The sequence below is a fragment of the Colossoma macropomum genome, unplaced genomic scaffold (genome assembly GCF_904425465.1).
Source record: "Colossoma macropomum unplaced genomic scaffold, Colossoma_macropomum, whole genome shotgun sequence".
NCBI classification, from domain to species: Eukaryota; Metazoa; Chordata; class Actinopteri; order Characiformes; family Serrasalmidae; genus Colossoma; species Colossoma macropomum.
In genome coordinates this window covers 22,027,649-22,045,814 of record NW_023494792.1, presented here as the reverse complement: position 1 = coordinate 22,045,814, position 18,166 = coordinate 22,027,649, and the positions used below count along the sequence as shown (strand labels likewise).

At 41.0% G+C, this 18,166-nt stretch overlaps 2 protein-coding genes and 1 long non-coding RNA gene across 3 annotated transcripts in view; 2 read left to right on the top strand and 1 right to left on the bottom strand.

Annotated features, from left to right (window-relative positions):
- The first annotated feature begins 1,426 nt into the window (after positions 1 to 1,426).
- On the top strand, positions 1,427 to 9,735 carry snupn (snurportin 1). Its single transcript, XM_036576580.1, has 9 exons — positions 1,427 to 1,564; positions 2,221 to 2,385; positions 3,080 to 3,251; positions 3,446 to 3,550; positions 4,236 to 4,332; positions 4,416 to 4,513; positions 4,622 to 4,699; positions 4,810 to 4,890; positions 8,538 to 9,735. The coding sequence occupies exons 2-9, from the start codon at positions 2,228 to 2,230 to the stop codon at positions 8,832 to 8,834; spliced, it is 1,086 nt and encodes a 361-aa protein (XP_036432473.1). The 5' UTR covers positions 1,427 to 1,564; positions 2,221 to 2,227; the 3' UTR covers positions 8,835 to 9,735.
- On the bottom strand, positions 8,496 to 13,287 carry LOC118811963. Its single transcript, XR_005007516.1, has 2 exons — positions 13,152 to 13,287; positions 8,496 to 8,739 (listed from the first exon to the last, which is right to left on the bottom strand). It is a non-coding gene; the product is annotated as an uncharacterized LOC118811963 (long non-coding RNA).
- ptpn9a (protein tyrosine phosphatase non-receptor type 9a) overlaps positions 12,434 to 18,166 on the top strand; it is a 19,269-nt gene continuing 13,536 nt past the window's right edge. Inside the window, exons 1-2 of the mRNA XM_036576579.1 lie at positions 12,434 to 13,201; positions 17,390 to 17,533. Coding sequence (XP_036432472.1) covers positions 13,169 to 13,201; positions 17,390 to 17,533 — 177 coding nt within the window. The 5' untranslated portion in view covers positions 12,434 to 13,168. The remainder of the gene's footprint in view (positions 13,202 to 17,389; positions 17,534 to 18,166) is intronic.

The window sequence follows — 18,166 nt, the reverse complement described above, 5'->3', positions numbered from 1 at the left end:
GGGCCCGCCAGTACTGATTTTTGGTTTTTGGTTCCTTGCATACAGATTTTCTGAAGATTTTCTGAATCTTTTAATAATATTCCGTACTGTAGACGATGAAGTTCTTTGCTATTTTATGTTGAGAAATGTTATCCTTGAATTGTTTGCTTGTGCAGTCTTTCACAGAGTGGTGAACCCCTCCCCATCTTTACTTCTGAAAGACTCAGCCTCTCTGAGATGCTCTTTTATACCCAATCATGTTACCGACCTGTTGCCAATTGACCTAATTAGTCATGAGATGTTTCACCCTGTGTTTTTTTAGCATAATATAAGTTTACGAGTGTTTTGTTGCCCCTGACTCAACTTTTCAATGGGCATATATGTTTCAAAAAAATGATAATGTTTTTCATTTCTCTTAGTATTTGCTTATGATATATTTAATTTGAGAATTAAATATAGGGTTTCAATGATTTGCACATCATTGCATTCTGTTTTTATTTACATTTTGCACAGCGTCACAGCGTGAAAACAGGGTTGTATCATTAAGTCATGCCTGCATTTATATATAGAATTAACAAAAGCTTCTAATGTTAAATGAAGGCTAAAACCACCAGATCATATAGAGAGACCGTTTGTCTGTACTACCCCATCACATCAGTTACCACCCTGTCACAGGGCCATTTTGTTAAAAAATTATTCAATGAGACTGAAAGATTCATAACATTTGTGGACTAATCAAATCAATGTAACTTTTGGAAATTTTGAAGTGAATTAGTATTTTTGTACAATGAAGCCACTGACATGTCAAATTCATATTTCAAGATTAAGAATCTAAAAATGAAAAAAAAAAAACGGATTAAATGATATATTTTCTAATGACGGTTTCCAAAAAAGAACATTTTATTAGTAGGAAAACATTAGATTTTTAAAATTTATTTTATGTAATACTCAAATAATGTACATGTTGTCCGTGACGGGGTGCTGCACGGTGGGAAAATATTTTTTGGACAATTAACATATCTTTCATGTTGTGAATTAAAAAAAAAATACTGTAGATGAAAATTTTGAAAAATGCACAGTGGAAATGGCACCATTTCTGGAATGACTCGATTATGTAGGTTTTTGTGACATCACTAAAACAACTAAAGCCTGCTGCTTAGGTTTCAGAAAAGGATTGTATATACTGAGGAGTGAGCAGTACATTTTGAGATTCAGCGATGTTTACATATTACATTAAACTCATTTCTTTATAAAATGTGAGGGAAAATTAGGTTTTTCATTATATGAGCCCTTTAAAGCTGGGCTTTTTGAGTAATATGAAATATATATGCGTTCCTACGGTTATACAGAATTGTTACTGATATCGCCCAACACTTTTTTTTCCCAAACAGCCGGTATAGAAAATGCGGTGGTGTTTCCAGCCTGACGGAACTGCTGTGAGGATGAGCGGCAGCAGTGCAGTGGTGGTGGTGACGTAGCGGGGCAGAGGGAGATGTGAGCGGGGCTGCAGAAACTCTGCTGTCTGTCTCTCTGTGGCGTTACTGCCACACTCACTCTACACTCCCAGCCGCCTCCACAGCAACAGGTTCGAGTTATACTGGTTGGAAATATGTTTTAACTGTACTCCTCTCTGACTGAGAGTCGGGCGGTACGAGCTGTGAGTTGCCGAGGAGTTAAAATCGTAGCTAGTGTTGGTTAGCATGCTAACGTAGGTTAGCAAGCTAGCTAGAAAGCCAGCGGTGTGGATTCCGTTTTCAGCTGCCTTGGAAATGGGGGCTAACTTTAGTAAGCTAGCTATCCCACTGATACTGAGATAAACATTTATAGAACTGACAGCTAACGTTACAGGTGAAGCTAATTACTCATTTTCTGCTAACAGTCTCGTACAGCTAGGTTAGCTCGTACTCTGTGGAGTTCACCTCAGCAAAAATGATGTGCGAACGAAACACATGACGAGGCTGAAGTTGGCTTTCTATTCGTTAGCATCTTGTTTGAATTTTCTCGTTCCGCCTTGAATGGTGCAACAGTTAACTACATGTAGCTGCTGCACTACTTAAGGTGTAACGGGAAAAAAAAGTTCAGCTTTGTAGACACAGGTATGACAAGCTGGCATTTCCCACGTGAGTGGGCCTGTGAGAGGAAAACGCTGCCTATTTGTCGTTTGACACTTTCTTGTTAAAGCCTGACTGTGTTGTGTGTTCAGCTCTCCCGGCTTAAAGATGGACTCTTCTGTGTTTGTAGATCCGTAATGGATGCCCTGACCCAGGCTCTCTCCTCCAGCTTCTCCGTATCTGGAGAGGCCAACAGCACATCTGCCCCCCACCCCCGCCTGGCTCAGTACAAGAGCAAATACAGTGTTTTGGAGCAGAGTGAGCGGCGCAGGAGATTCCTTGAGCAACAAAAAGAGTAAATTTACATACTGTACATATTGTATATGTAGTAGAAATGTTAGGAAACTTGGGACCCCCTACTTTCTTAGTGATGGGACTTGGATGCAGCCAGTACTGTCATGTCGCCTGGCCACAGATTTCTTGTCCTCAATTTTCTAACTGACTCACTAGAGACTCTGTATTTAAACCTATGTGGTCAAGTTTTTGGATGCCCCTGCTTTATGTGGACTACATGATAATTTTATATACAAGTAGTATATACTTGGGTGAAAAAGATTAGTAAAATGTAGAAATTGAGATTATATCCACCTGGATTACTAATACAGAGAAATGTAACAGCTTACAAAGTGCAGTAAAATGATTAACGTTGTAGCATAGTATCCCAGCATCACCTAAACTTTCTGCTCTTCTGGATGTAATAAATATCTAAACGCCTGTCAAGCAAGTATCTGTCGATACTGATATGTTTCTGCTTTCATCATGCATTCCTATTACTTGCTTGCAGAGATATGGCAGAAATTTGCCTTATACACTTGCTTTTCTTTTAACTAATCAGCAGTGCGGTCCACGTGTGTCAGTCAAGTAGGGCACCTTACTTTGAAAGTCTGAGTAGAAATTTTGGTCTATATTAGTATTCTAAGATGAACGTATGATGTGTTTCAGCAGCTTATTATAGGCTCTGTTTCTAAATGAAGATGCTGTGCTTGTAGGAAAAGGCTAAACTACGTGAATCACGCCCGCCGTTTGGCAGATGGAGACTGGACAGGGGGGGACAGTGACGAAGAGGAGGAGAAGACTCAGAAGAGCCAGCAGGATGAGGCAGAGGATGAAGGAATGGAAATTGAGCAACGGAAAAAGTTGCCAAGACACTATGCCAACCAGGTCAGAATGTAGTAAACATGGCGAGTGTTTGTAAAGTTGAATTACACATGTTATGTAATAACACCACAGTTTATATTAAAGTGAAGGTAGCCAAATTGTTCTTGCATAACAGAGATGCTTCATCTAGGAGCTACAGTGATCTTATCATGTGTTTCTATGTCTCATCATTATTCATTCAACTGTTCGTTCAACAGCTGATGTTGTCAGAGTGGTTGGTGGATGTGCCTGCAGATCTTAGCTCTGACTGGCTGCTGGTGGTCTGTCCTGTAGGGAAGCGCTCTCTCATTGTTGCATCCAAGGTTTGGACCAATCAGTGTTTCTTAATTATGTGGGCACAGTTTAACAATTTGCTTTTTTATTTTTATGCTCAAATCTCCCAAAATCTCTCAAAAATGGTGGTGGCCTCACATTCATCCAGTCCACTGTTTCACTTGTCCCTTCACACAGTTTGAACATCTAGGCTTACTTGTTGTGAACTCCATGGTATTTCTAATAGTGACAGTCACATCTAACAGAAAACAACCAGAAATAGGACAGGAAAATGAGAGTCTGACAGATTAAAAGAAAATGATTCTCGTGAAATCAAGTGCTGAGTTAAGAGGTAATGCCCTGATAGCAGAAGAAGCCTTTTGTGAAGTGCTAATTCTTTTTAGATTAGATAACAGGAGTGGGAAATCGTGTGAGAATTCTCTTGTATAAATGTAACATAATTCCAAATATGCAAAAATAGCATTGACTCACTTATTTGTTCTTGGGTAAGAACAGAATCTACACACACTCAAGAGCACAAAGGTGCGAACAATTCTGAGGTTTAAGAACACGTCATGAATCCGATTTTTTCTTAGGACCTTTCTCAAGAACACATTTAAGAAAAAACTTAAGATATTGGTGAATGAGGCCCAATGTGTACATACTCTATCAAACTGTGTTACTCCACCATTTTATTCCTTTTATTCTCTCGCTTCAATTTATTATATTTAACAGGGTTCCACTGCGTCATACACTAAAAGTGGATACTGTGTGAATCGTTTCCCCTCTTTGCTACCAGGCGGAAACAGACACAACTCAGCCATGGGGAAAGGTTAGTACACATCACTGGTAGGTCTTTAAATGCACCAGATAGTTTTGACTTGATCACCAGACTTGGATCTTTAATCCCCACAGATTACACTATCCTGGACTGTATTTATAGTGAAGTGGATCGAACATACTACATACTGGATGTGATGTGCTGGAGGGGGCATCCTGTATATGACTGTCCTGTGGGTAAATTTACATTCTGATGTTCACAAATTGGTCATCTGTAGTTTCTGGACATACTTGGTATCTAACTGAATGAGAATGACTAATAGAGATTTTTAATGTAACAGACAGAGTTCAGGTTCTACTGGTTGCAGTCAAAAGTTGAAGAGGCGGAGGGACTATCCGAGATTGGCAAACGGAACCCTGTAAGTTCATCACAAGTATTAAACACTACTTAAAACGATGTATGAACCAAACAATGTACTCATTATGTAGTTTTACTGTTCGTGGTTTGTTTTTCTGTAACTCTTTGCAGTTCCGTTTTGTGAGTCTTAACAGCATCAGCTGTTCAACAGAGTCCATCCAAAAGGCCCTGGCACATGACTATAGCTTCAACGTAAGAGCTGTCATTTTATGTTTATATTTGTTTGTTTGGTGGAGCTTTCAGTAAGGGGTCTGGAATCTTGTGAGGTTTCACGTTACTTTCCTCACAGATTCAGTGATTTTACAAAGACATTTTTTTAAAAATCGCTGTATTTACATTGATATTTCGCTATTCTACTCAGTCACAGTAAAAGTAAAGTCGCACATACAGACTTTGGTAGCAAATGCTGGCTTTTTGCCTTCATTTTGCTGACATACACACTTAAAAATGGTTCTTTGAGGGTTCTTTGGTAAAGAAAATTATTATATATGAAACCATGAACACTCAAAGAACCCTTTGCATGATTACAGGGTTCTTTGCATCATGAAAGCGTCTGTCAGCTTGATGGAAAATGGTTCTATATAGAGTCATCTACAGCACATTCTGAAAAGGGTTCTAAAAAGCACCAACAAGGGTTCTTCTATCATGACAAGCTTAACATCATAACAATAGAAGAACCCTTTTGGTGCTATATAAAGGTTGAGTATTAGACTGAATCAGTCATAATACTAACTACGTATTCATGTTGTCTTTATCTACACAGTGATCTTTTCTAATCAGCCAAACAATCAGTGGAATATAATAATACAGCAGAATATTTCTGTAATATTTTCAAGATTGTCAAAATATGATTTATTTTAATCTACAGACACATACTGCATTAAGTGACATATCAGCCCAAGAAATCTGATGACTGATCCCTAAAACACAGCTGTAACAGACATATTATTGCTGTCAAAACAAAACGTTGCATCTACATTTTTGTTGCTTTTTATTTTTTGAGCGCCTGCTGTCCTTTACATTGTGTCACAATTCCATGATGAATGGACAAGTCGAAATGGTACAGAATGGTACAAATCCTTGTAATTTTCACTATAGTTTCACATTTGAATTTTCACTATGTACACACACAGTGACCGGCCACTCCATGGACATTAATAGACTTGTACTAGCACAACACACGCACACACACACACACATTTTATTTTATACATATATAATGGAAAACAGCTGTGGTAGAATGGGAGATTCATGAAAGTGCACCTATATATATATATATATATATATATATATATATATATATATATATATATATATATATATATATATATATATGTGTATGTGTGTATGTATGTATATATATATATATATGTATATATGTGCACTTTCATGAATCTCCCATTCTACCACAGCCGTTTTCCATTGTCGTGTTCATGAAGCCAGTTTAAGATGACTGTTGCTTTGTGACATGGTGCATTGTCTTGCTGGAAGTAGCCATTATGAGATGGGGTCAGTTGTGGCCATGAAGGGATACACATGGCCAGCAACAACACTGAAATAGGCTGTGGCATTCAAGGGATGACTGACTGGTATTAATGAGCCCAAAGAGTGCCAAGGAAACATTCCTCACATCATTACACAACCTCCATCAGCCTGGACTGTTGAAACAACGCAGGTTGGGTCCATGGATTCATGCTGTTGGTGCCAAATTCTGTCCGTACCATCTGTGTGCATCAGCAGAAATCAAGGCTCATCAGATTAGGGTATGTTCCTGTTTATGGCTGACAGAAGTAGAAACCGACGTTGTCTTTTGTTGTTGTAGTCCAGCCACTGCAAGGTTCAACGTGCATTTTGAGATGCTATTGTGCTCATCTCATTTGTACAGAGTGCTTATCTGTTACAGTCTTTCTGTCAGTTTGAACCAGTGTGGCCATTCTCTGCTGACCTCAACAAGGCATTTCCATCTGTAGAAATGCTGCTCACTAGATGTTCTGTGCACAATTCTGAGTAAACTCTAGAAACAGCTGTGCAGGAAAAATCCCAGAAGATCAGCAGTTATAGAAATACTCAGACCAGCCTGTCTGGCACCAACAGTCATGCCAAGGTGAAAAATCACCGAGATCAGTCCCCCCCCCCTTTGATGGTTGATTTGAAAGATTTTTTGCGCTGCACTGCTGCCACACAGGTGGCTGATCAGATAATTGCATGAATCAGTAGGTGTACAGGTGTTCTTAATAAAGTGCTCGATGAGTGTATGTACACACACACACACACATTACCCTCCACAAATTTTAACACGTCTGGTGAACATGAGCAAAATGGGCTGTAAAAAACATTCTTTATTGCTTGTCCTTTTGATCTTTCACTCAAAATATTAACAAATCTAACCTTCATTTGAAGTACAATGATTGAATGAAAAAAAGCTAAATCTTCACATGAAATAACTATTTTTCTGAAACCTATGTATGTCAGAATTGTCGGCATCTTTTCATTCAATACTTTGTGCAGCCTTCCTTTGCAAACAGCTCTGAATCTTCTCCTGTAATGCTTAATGAGACTGGAGAACACATGGCAAGTGATCTGAGACTATTCTTTCATACAGAATCTCTCCAGATCCTCCAGATTCTGAGGTCCACGCTTGTGGACTCTCCTTTTCAACTCATCCCACAGGTTTTCTGTGGGGTTTAGGTCATTGGACTGGGGTGGCCATGACAAAACCTAGATTCTGTGGTCAGTCAACCATTTTTGTGTCAATTTTGAGGCGTGCTTTGGATGATTGTCCTGCTGGGTCATGGCCTAGTTTAGTCTTTCTGGCCGAGACAGGCAGGTTTTGATATATCTGCTGGTACTTGGAGTCCATGATACCATGTATCTGAACAAGTTGTCCAGGGCTATTGGGGGAAAAAAAACACAGCTCCACAACATCACAGGTCCACCACCATACAGTGTGGATGAGGTGCTTTTCTGCATGGCTACCTTTGTGTCCACACCAAACCCACGTCTGGTGTTTGTTGCCAGAAAGCTCTATTTTAGTCTCTCGTCTGACCGTAGAACACGGTCCCATTGAAAGTTCCAGTAACGTCTTGCAAATTGTAGGTCCTTGAGTTTTTTAGTCCTTTACAGCAGAGGCCTCCTTCTGGCAACCCTCTCAAACAACTGGTGGTTATGGAGGTCTCATCTGCTTGTAGTTTTGGATATGTCCTGACCCCAAGCCCTGATAAAGTCTGCAATTCACTCGCTGTGATCCTTGGAGATTGTTTGGCTTCTTCATCCATCTTCCTTACTCTGCGTGGAGTCAGTATACACATACTTTCTCTTCCTGGCAGATTCGTAACAGTTACTTTTGAACTTCTTAATTATTGCCCTGATAGTGGAAATGGACATTTACAGCTGTTTAGCTGTTTTCTTGTAGCCACTTCCTGATTTGCGCAAGTCAACAACCTTTTGTAGCATATCACTGCTGTTTTCTCTGGTCTGTCTCATAGTGATGGTTGACTAAAGGAATTTGGCGTGTGTGTCACCTTCTATTTATCCCCCTGCAAAACAGGATGCCATGTTGACCATTTAGGTGTTCCTTATCACTCAGGTGAACTTTGAAGCATAAAATATGCATGGGAATATACTTCAGTTAGAAGGATTTCTAGGGGTGCCAACAATTGTGGCACGCAGATTTGAGAAAAATATTTATTTCATAGCAAGATTTAGGTTTTTACTTTTAATCATTTTACTTTAGGTTAAGATTAGATTTTTGTTAATATTTTGAATGAAAGATTAAAAAGATAAACAGTATGTGCACACACATTCATTCATTTATTCATTCATTCATTGTTCCTCTCCAGGTGGATGGTCTCCTTTTCTACCACCGTGAGACTCATTACACCCCTGGCAGCACCCCTCTGGTGGGCTGGCTCAGACCCTACATGGTGGCAGACATCCTAGGCATTGAGGTGCCGCAGTCCCCTCTCACCACCAAGCCTGATTATGCCAGCCACCAAATGCAGCAGATCCTGGAGCACAAGAAGACATCTACTGAGGTTCGGCCTGCGGAGGAGAATGGTAGATATGAGCTAGAGCATCTCTCCACACCAGAGAACCAGACAACAACTAGCAACCAGCGAGAGGGCATGGAAAGCTAATGAGTAGAGACCTGACAGGAACACTACTGTTGGACCGTAGATTCTCTAAACAGAGTGTTTTCGGATAAGCCTGAGAAATGTTGGATTTCAGCAGACTGGAGTTTGTGGTTTACAGTGTGCTGGGGATTTTGGAAGTTCTGCTGAGTTAAAGCTAGATTTGCTCTATTTGAGCTTTATTCTCTGCCTGCCTGTGGACTTCAGAAGTAATAATGGAATGAATTTGGTGTTCATCATTGACCAGTTGCAGGTAAATCTCTGAGAGTGTGCTGCAATTTCTTGTGGCATAAGCATAGATGGAAACTAAGCTGATCTGCACTGGACATTTTCATGAAGTAGCACTGTATTGTACTTCTTAATTGTTAAAAAGAGGTTTGCCTACTCTGATTTTCCATGTTCCCCTGGTGTGGTTGCAAGCTAAGTTCTGAATTTACACTGTGTTTACATGCTACATAGTTGCCCATATCCATTTTTATTCCATATAGATTTGCCTCTGTAGTCTTGGAACTTCATACAGTTATCTTCAGATCTTTACCTGGTATAACTAAGCATGATTTGAAGAAATTGTGATGATTTGCATTATGCTATGGTATCAGGTTTATTTTTTTTAATACATTATAATTCCAATGCAAAATTAGAGAAGCAATGAAAAAATATAAAACCTGTATTGGTTTATATTCTGTTCCTGGAGTATGCAGAAATCAAGAAAAATCTATCTGCTTGCACGTAAAAGCTACTGGTCAGGTGACATTCTACATGAATGCCTTTTGATTTTTTATTTTAGATTTAGATTTTTAAATGTAAGCTTCATGCACCAGACTGATAAATTTCATGAGGGAAGGAAACTTATTGGTTTGGTAATTTTTAAGTGTGTTTTGTAGGCCCTATTAATAAATTAATAAAGTTTTACTTTTCATCAAATTTTGGATGTTTTTTTCTTGCATCACTGATTTATTTCCAGAATATTTAAAAAAAAATCAAATAAAATGAGAGCCATTCCTAGGCTTGCGTATTATCTTTTGTATCAGATTCAACAACAGTAATCTGGGAAGTTGGACTGCAGAAAATGCTGTTCAAAGCTCAGCGCAAGACAATTTAAATTCTCAGAACTCTGGAGGAAATATTCGAAAAGGGAACAGAATGGTGAAAATGGTAGTTCTAGTTTCTCTGACATGGCTGTTATTCTTATGAAGTGCTTCAGCAGTGTGTGGCAATGATTTTGTAAAATTATTTTTGTATCAGTCTTTTTGTTGCTGAGGTATTAGATATGTAACTGGCAGGTCAAAGCTAGACTCATCACCCTTTCCAATTATGGTTAAATTTAGCATGCTGTTCATTCTAGAGGTAACTAATCTTTGACTATAATCATCTGTATTGTGTCATATTAGCTGTGAGGGTGTGTGTTTACCTCTTTTCAGAAATGAACTCAGATTGTTATCAAAACACTTTCATAGCCATGTTTGATAGAGCTGGCTGTTTTACGAGCAGTAGGTTTTTTTAACCTGTGTGTTCCTGGAAAGCAGATAATGACTAATACCAAAACACTTTGAAAACCACACGCCTCTTGCTTCACCATCGTGCCTGCTCTTACGAGGCAGCTATAACCTTGTTTTGAGTAATTCGTGCTGCTGTTGCAGCATTTTCCACTTCTTTTTTCAAATGTGCCTTTAACCTTATGTGTTCAGTTTAGAGAATGAGGCAGTTGTGCTTGACCACAGAAAGTGGTGCTGTTTTTGCAAAGCTCTTGCTGGAGCCTTTGCTTCACGACCTGGCTCAGCAAACCCATGACCTACAACTACATACATTCTGTCTGAGAGTTCTTCTCTATGAAGTGAACAGAATGGCTGAAAACACAAGAACTTAGAGAGCACAGGCTCACTCCTCTTCAGTGGTCAGTTTCCCTATGTGAGCGACGATGGAAGTGAAAATTAAAAATAGCCTTGTTTACTGAAGGTGGTAAACATGGAGAAAGGCAGAATTTCTTTCCCATAAAATCTTTTTTTGTTTTTGTTTTTTTGTTGTTTTTTTGACAGCACAACTGCTCCAGCCATTAGTTTACATGTGAAATTGATCTGCTGCAAGACTTTCTTATTTACTGGTAATCTTCAAATCTCATATATTATGTGACAGTTTATAGGCGTATTTGAAGAGATACATGTGAGCCACAGTGATGCCACCAACGCAGAGCTACTTGTCACATATACTAAGTTGTGGAAAATGTTCTTATACAGCAAGAGAACTGAGAGTCGTGTGGTTTGAGAGAAATGTGAGGTATAGGTCACTCGTTCCTTTCCAGGAACACACAGCACCTGTCTTCCCAGAAAGCTCTGAGCAGCCCTGCATATGTCCAGGTTATTTGCAATAGTAAGACAGTGACAGGCTGTGGGGAGAGAGGAGGAGGATAAGGAGAAAAAACCTGCTGACCTCATTAGTTCATCCAACTGATGTAGAAGAATGATAAGTTCAGATTACTAATATATGCGGTTATTTTAAGGCCACTCCCCTGACTGTCTTTCTTGATGTGTGATGATAAAAGCTCTTAAGTTGATCTTATTTCAAATATGACATTATCGTTATTATAGACTTTATGTATATAGTCCTATACTACAGCTGTGCTTAGATTAACCCATTATTATCCATATATGAAATATTATATTGACATACGATATAGGTTTGCCTCAGTACAAATCTGAATCATTTTTTCGAAGTCAATCAGCTAAAAAGTGAGTTTTCCTGTCAGTTTTTCCAATTTTATTTCACATTTTGGTCTTGTCACACTTCTCACTTTTACCAGAACAACAAAAAAAAAAACAAATATGACAATTACATGTAATCAAAAAATCTGATGGAGACTGATGTTCATCCAAGGGACACCTATACTACATTTTGTCAGTCTAGACCAATCAGAGCTGGTTTTGTGACATTCTTCCTTTTCATACTAAACGTAGTTGTTGTGCATGAAGGCGTTAAAAATATTCTAAAAGTGGTTATTTGTATTAAATGCCTGTCACACTTAGACGCGTTTTGTGTGCGGTTTTTTTTTTCCCCCAAAATGATGTCAGTGTGAGAACAAAAGGCGTAAGAAGGCGCTCTCTGGTGGGCGGTACCGGATCTGCCAATCATGTTGTTCCAAACCACATAGCCACGCCCACAAAAGTCCACTCCTACTGTAAATGTTCCATGGCGTTATATGTATTTTTAAGACCCCTAATGCAAAACATAGCGTTTCTTGTGATACGTTTAACACAACATTCAAAGAAAAAAAACAGAACAATAAATACTATGTCGTACATTTTACATCCTAGTTATTTTATACACAGAATGATTTTAACCAGATTACCATCGACACTAAATCTGTAACAGAGCAAGCGGGATGTTCCTATGTTTACAGCAGCGCCTCTCTCTCTCTCTCTCCCTCTCTCTCTCTCTCTCCCTCTCTCTCTCTCTCCCTCTCTCTCTCCCCCCCTCTCTCTCTCCCCCCTCTCTCTCTCCCCTCTCTCCCTCCCCCTCCCTCTCCCTCTGGTGGTATTTTTATGAATGAAGCTGAGAGGGAGGGAGCTGCAGTGCCCGCGTGTGGACAGCAGGGGGGGGATTCGCATTTTTTTCCGAGCTCCATTTCCCAACTACAGATAAAAGCCTGAAACCGACGAGAGGCTTCCAGATGTGCTAGTGACTTTTATTCATCTCAGAGAGGGACACTTCGGGGTTTTTCGGCCTGTAATCGCCGCAGGTCCGGTCGTTGGTATCTGAAAGCCGAGCAGCGGGCGGACATGAGGCTGAGTTACTGTGTCTGGCTAACATAACATTAGCGCTAAGCTAGCTGAGGATTTTTAAGGTGTCGCCAGCAAACCCTGACCGGACCGACTGTACGGCCACCGAGGCTGCCGCTGGCCTGGCCGATGATGGTCTGACCGAAAACCTTCCAGACTTTCCGTTTTTTTGTGCCGTTATGGCACCGAGGCTCGACAGTGAGCTGCTGCTGCTGCGCGTCTGAATTAACTTACAGCGTAACGTTAATTCGGCCGAAATCAAAACGCCAAGTTTGTCGGTATCGCCGAACTAACGATATCCAGCCGATTAGCTCCGTTTGCCATGTTTACCTCAGACTAGCTGTGCGCCTCGATGATACAGACCGCTAGGTTAGCTAACTAACTAGCAGGCTAGTCTCGGTCTGTCCGTGTGAATCTGAAATCGGCGTCGTCGTTTGTTTTCTTGAAAAAGAAGGTTTTTACAGTCAGTCGTTTCCCTCTCGGACTGACTGACTGACTGTCTGTCTGACTGAGCACTGAGGAGAAAAAGGAGAAAAGGTGCCTTAATTACTTGAACAGACGTGAAGAATGGCGGCCACTTTATCAGCGGAGGAGGAGCAGGTAAGTGGAAATACTGCAGTTTTAAAAGAATGAATAAAAACACGGGCGACTTCAGGTCGATCAGGCTGTTGGTATAAGTTATCCGAGGGTGTTTCACGACTAAAACGCACCGTTCGCCCCCCCCTCTAATGATTTCCTAGAAAACGGGGGGTTGGTCGCATCAGTCTGTGACGTTAAGCGCTCAGACACACAGACAGACCACCATCAGACTCTGCCTGATGAGACCACTCGCTCATCATCTGAGTGCTGTTTGAGGTTTTACATGAGAAGCTGAAGCTGCAGAGCGCGGGGGTCGCGTTATGAATGTGTCGTGAACGGTTTGGTGGTGTCTGTCCGCGGGTCTGCTCGCGGGTACAGTGAACACCAGGAATCAGCTGTTTCGCAACGTTTCCGCGAAGAGAGGAGAAAACTAGCAAGTTTCAGTTTTCAGTATCGGACTGAAATCTCCCAGCCGCAGACCTGAGGAGGGGGAGTCAGTTCTCTGCGCTCAGGCCGGGCGGGGTGTCAGCTCGTGGGTCACGAACTCCACTGCAGACCTGCCCGAGCGTCTCTGGGTGTCGGAGACGATGCTGGCCTGAGCAGCAGGAGATCGAGAGACTCACTTTTAAAGTCGCTTTCAGCCGCAAAAGAGACAGGGCCTCGGTGACGTCATGAGTCAGGACGCCTGACGTCGTTGCCCCGCTCACCTTTATTTACTCCGAAAGTCGCGAAGGGCCAAGAATATCAGGTTAAAACTGGGGTTAAAGCGGGAGCACATGGTGAACGGGCACGCCGCGCTGTGCTGTTATTCCTGTCCGCAAACGGGCAGCGTTTCTATAAAAGAGGGCCTCAAACAGGAAACGGCCATTATATAATACTTGCCTGTTATTTACAGTGCTTGTGTGAGAGCCCGGGTACAAAAACATGCAGAGGACTGCCAGAAACGTTGAATCCCTCTGAATAGTTTAGGTTCAGCTGCTAGCCAGTATAAATGTAGTTAAAGAGCATCTCTGTGCTTTTATCTTGCCAACAACCTGTTCAGTAACCTGCTTTGAAGGCTTAAGGAAGGATCAGCGCTTCTGCACCTGAACAAAGCTCTCCTGTCATTTCTTTCCTGCTATAGCAGGTCATTTGAATGAGGCCCAGCCTTATCGGCCCTCTCTCAGACTCCTTCGGCTCACATCTCTCGGAGGGAAACAAAGCTACGCTGTTATCTTTCTCCCCAATGGTGTCTGTCCTCCAGTTTGTGAATGAAACTCTTTCTCACTCTGGGGGACTGCATCCACTTTGCCATCTCAGGAGAGGTGCAGGGTAGTGGGGCTTATCTGAGCTGTTCATTTCCTGATGGTCTGGCTGTGCTGAATGTATGTGTGTGGTGAGGGTAATTACATCTCAGGCTGGACATGTCCGGAGCTCGGGGGCCCCGGAGGGACCAGAGCGACCGCGCTCTGAGGCAGCTGCTAAAAGCATTTCCACTGAACGAGAGCGCCGCTGCAGGACTCTCTTGGGGGGGTGGGAAGGGGGGTCATCTCCCAGGAAGCATTGGGGCGGGGGCAGAGTGGGTGAGTGTGAGAGAGAAAGCGACAGAGAAGTGAAAGACCGAGGCATGGATGGAGCTGATGACGCACTGCTCTTCCTGTTCAGTATCGATCGATGCCAGAATAGACATGGCTGACAACCTGAACGTGGCAGAGGGACCGAGTGAGCGTATACATGTTTAATCACATGTGGACCAGTTCAGGGTTGACTTCTTAACATGTCAGAGTCACCCAGTTAGACCACTGAGCCATTCTATAGATGTGTGACCTTTATAAGGAAGGTACTGACCATGAGCTCTGGCCATTCTTTCCTTTGTTGTCACGTTTCTGGGTAATGTTAGATTTCAGGGATATCTTACCATCTGCTTGTGAAAGGATGTCCTGTCCTTTTAAGGTCATAAGGCATGTGTATGTGGAAGGCTCCAGAGCTTCTGTCCCCGGGGAAGGATGCTTATTTAATGGTCTGTACAACGGGATGTGCTCCAAGATAGACACGAATTGTTTGTTAATGCTGATTTTTGATACAGAGGGAAAAAATGATTACATAAAGCGGACGTGTGAACATAATTTGAAGTAAGCTTTGGGCTCACAAGCATGCGTAAAGTAAATGAGCACATGGCTAACAGTAAGTCTAATTTAAGTTGCAGCACAGCGAATGAAATTAATCACTATTTGGAAAGTTCCTAAATTCTGAAAAGAGAGCCGCCTTTCAGTGAGTTTTCTTTTTACTTACGAGTCTAGTTGACTCAACATGGTTTTCCCTGGTGACGACAGAAATCTCTCCTCCAGAGTTTCAGAATTAAACTGCAACTGCTGACTAAGCAGACGAGCTGGTGAACCTAAACGGACTCTCTTGACCTGTAGTGACACTGATGAGCCTAAGGCAGTCAGCTTAGAACAGCATTTGGCAGTTGCTTTGAAAGACTTGAGGACAGTTTTTATTGAGGTCAGATATTTGACCAAAGACATTTTGGCACAGGTAGCATCCCATATTAATCAGAAATGTCAAAATAACCATACTAAACATGAGACTAAGCAAAACTAGTCTAATGATTTAGTATGCAGAGTATTGTACTTAATGTTTTATTGTACGTGTTTATTCATTCCATTATCAAGAGTATAAAAAAATCATTCACATTTATGTATTTATTGAATTAATTATATATTTATTGCAATTAAGCACTGGTCCTTATAGAAACTGGAAGCACATTTAAATTTTGACTTGTTTTCCCTGCCCTGGTCTGTGTGTGTGATTTAGTTTTACAGGAAATGATTTACATGTACTGACAGTCAACCTTTTTTTTTTTATTTTTTTATTTATTTAAACTTTTCCCCCCCTCTCCTCCTCACATGGATATCTGAGCCCTTGCAGTAGGCTAATCTCAGCCCACTCCCCACAATACACTCACAAGCGCATGGATCCATTTTAGGCCTCCGTCTGTAGTACTGTAAAGAGCAAAGAATGCAATCCCTCAAGGCAGAGCTAAGCCTAAATTTCTAGCCATCCTCCTTTATACAGACTGAACACAATGTGTTATTGCACATGTGTCTACATGCAATACGTACAACATAAGTTGATGATAACATGTTTTAAGAGTGAGGAATTCTGTCTGCTGGCTTTTACAGTGCACACTTTTAAATGGTCGGGTCTGTTATGGGCTTGGTCTTAAGGTCAAGAATACTCTCCCACATCCTGTTAACTGTGAGACAGTGTCAGCTTATCTGTACTGACCTGTTGCTACTCATGGTGATTCTTTTCGTTTTTTCGTATTTTGAAGTTCTGAGGAGCGTCTAAAGTGGAGATCTGATCTGTGTGTGCATGAGGCTGCCTTTCAGGCCAGTGAAAGGGCTGACTGCTGGTGCTGCTGCATCTCCTGCTTTATAATCACAGCACAGAGCGCAGGCTCTTCACAAACACCAACAAAAGGCTTCTTTCAGTATAAACTGTTTATCTTACTGATGATGCTCTCCAGCAGCCAATCACCCAGCTCACTTCAGTGAGCACTAACAGATTATAACACTCAGAGTCTGTCCGGAAGCTGTTGATGTTTTTTGATTAAACTGTTTGAGAAAAGCTATGTAGGTTAATAGTTTTGGGAAATGATGATACCCTTGTACAAACAGCCCTGATTAGGTTTTCTCTGTTTATATCCTGATAACCTGCATTTTGGATGTCACAGGGATTTTTTTTAAAAATAAATTAGCCTACTTATTTTGTCCACAGTCCCCTGGAGCCACAGAGTATTCTCATCTCTCAGAAAGGGCATTTTATGAGAACTGATATCTGCTTTGTCTGCAGTTTTAATATCCTGATGAACTGAGATCTGTGTCAACAGCCCTGTATCAGCTAAAAGAGAAATTCCTCTGAACAAAAAAAAAAAAAAAGCACAGCGTTAAACTCAAATCTAACAAATGCGGTGATGCAAGAGTTCAAGTGTTACAGCAAAATTCATTTGTCTGTTGTAGTTTAGTCTGCTGGAGAAATGATTGTAATTTGCTGTTTAAAAACATATTCGATATTCAAAGCTTTTCAAACATCTGACATCCCAGACAAATAGAGGCCAGTGCTTCTGTTCACTTGCTGAAAGAGACTGTCTAACCTTACAGGATTTGTAAGGTATGAGATCTGAGTTGCTGAAGGCTGGCTGAATGTGTTGCTTATGAATTTCAGGCCACTAAACAGTTCCTGGAGGAGATCAATAAGTGGACCAGTCAGCATGGCGTCTCCCCTCTGTCATGGGATGTGGCTGTGAAGTTCCTAATGGCGCGCAAGTTTGATGTCCTTCGAGCTATAGAGCTCTTCCACAGCTACAGGGTATGTAATAGTCTCTGGTGTGTGTGTGTATGTAAGACTGACACCTTTGTAAGTGTCCTACATGTGTGATTATGTTAAAAAAAGGCCTCAGTATTAAAGATTGAACATTTTTGAAAGACAATTTTGATTAAATACTATACTAAAAAGGCAAATGTCAAAAACAACAGCCACCTTCATTAATTCACATTACCTTTGTTGCTGAGGAAAGGTACATTAGTTTAAAGCACTAATTGGACGGGATTACTTTTACATGGGGAGGGATAATGTAATATTTATTGGCGGTTCTCAGTGATTTTAGTGCTGTCCAAATGCGCCATGTCAGTTATTTTTACAAACTGTGCTTTCCCACCGCAGTAAAGGTTGGAACCTTTTACCTTCTATAAAACCATCCATAGACGTAAATCCATGTTATGTTAATCCTATACAAATTGACGTGTCCGTAAAAATCATATTCTGTGGAAAAGGAGTTTTGAGTATGGGGGCTTAAAGAGGCTTTTACTTGAGTTCTCTGTTGCTAAAATTAAGCTGATATGCGCTCTTCTACAGTGCAACTCAGAACATTAAAACAGGTAAAAATTACAGAAAAAAAAAATTGTAAGCTGTGATGTTGACTGTTAGCTGTGAATTTCTAAT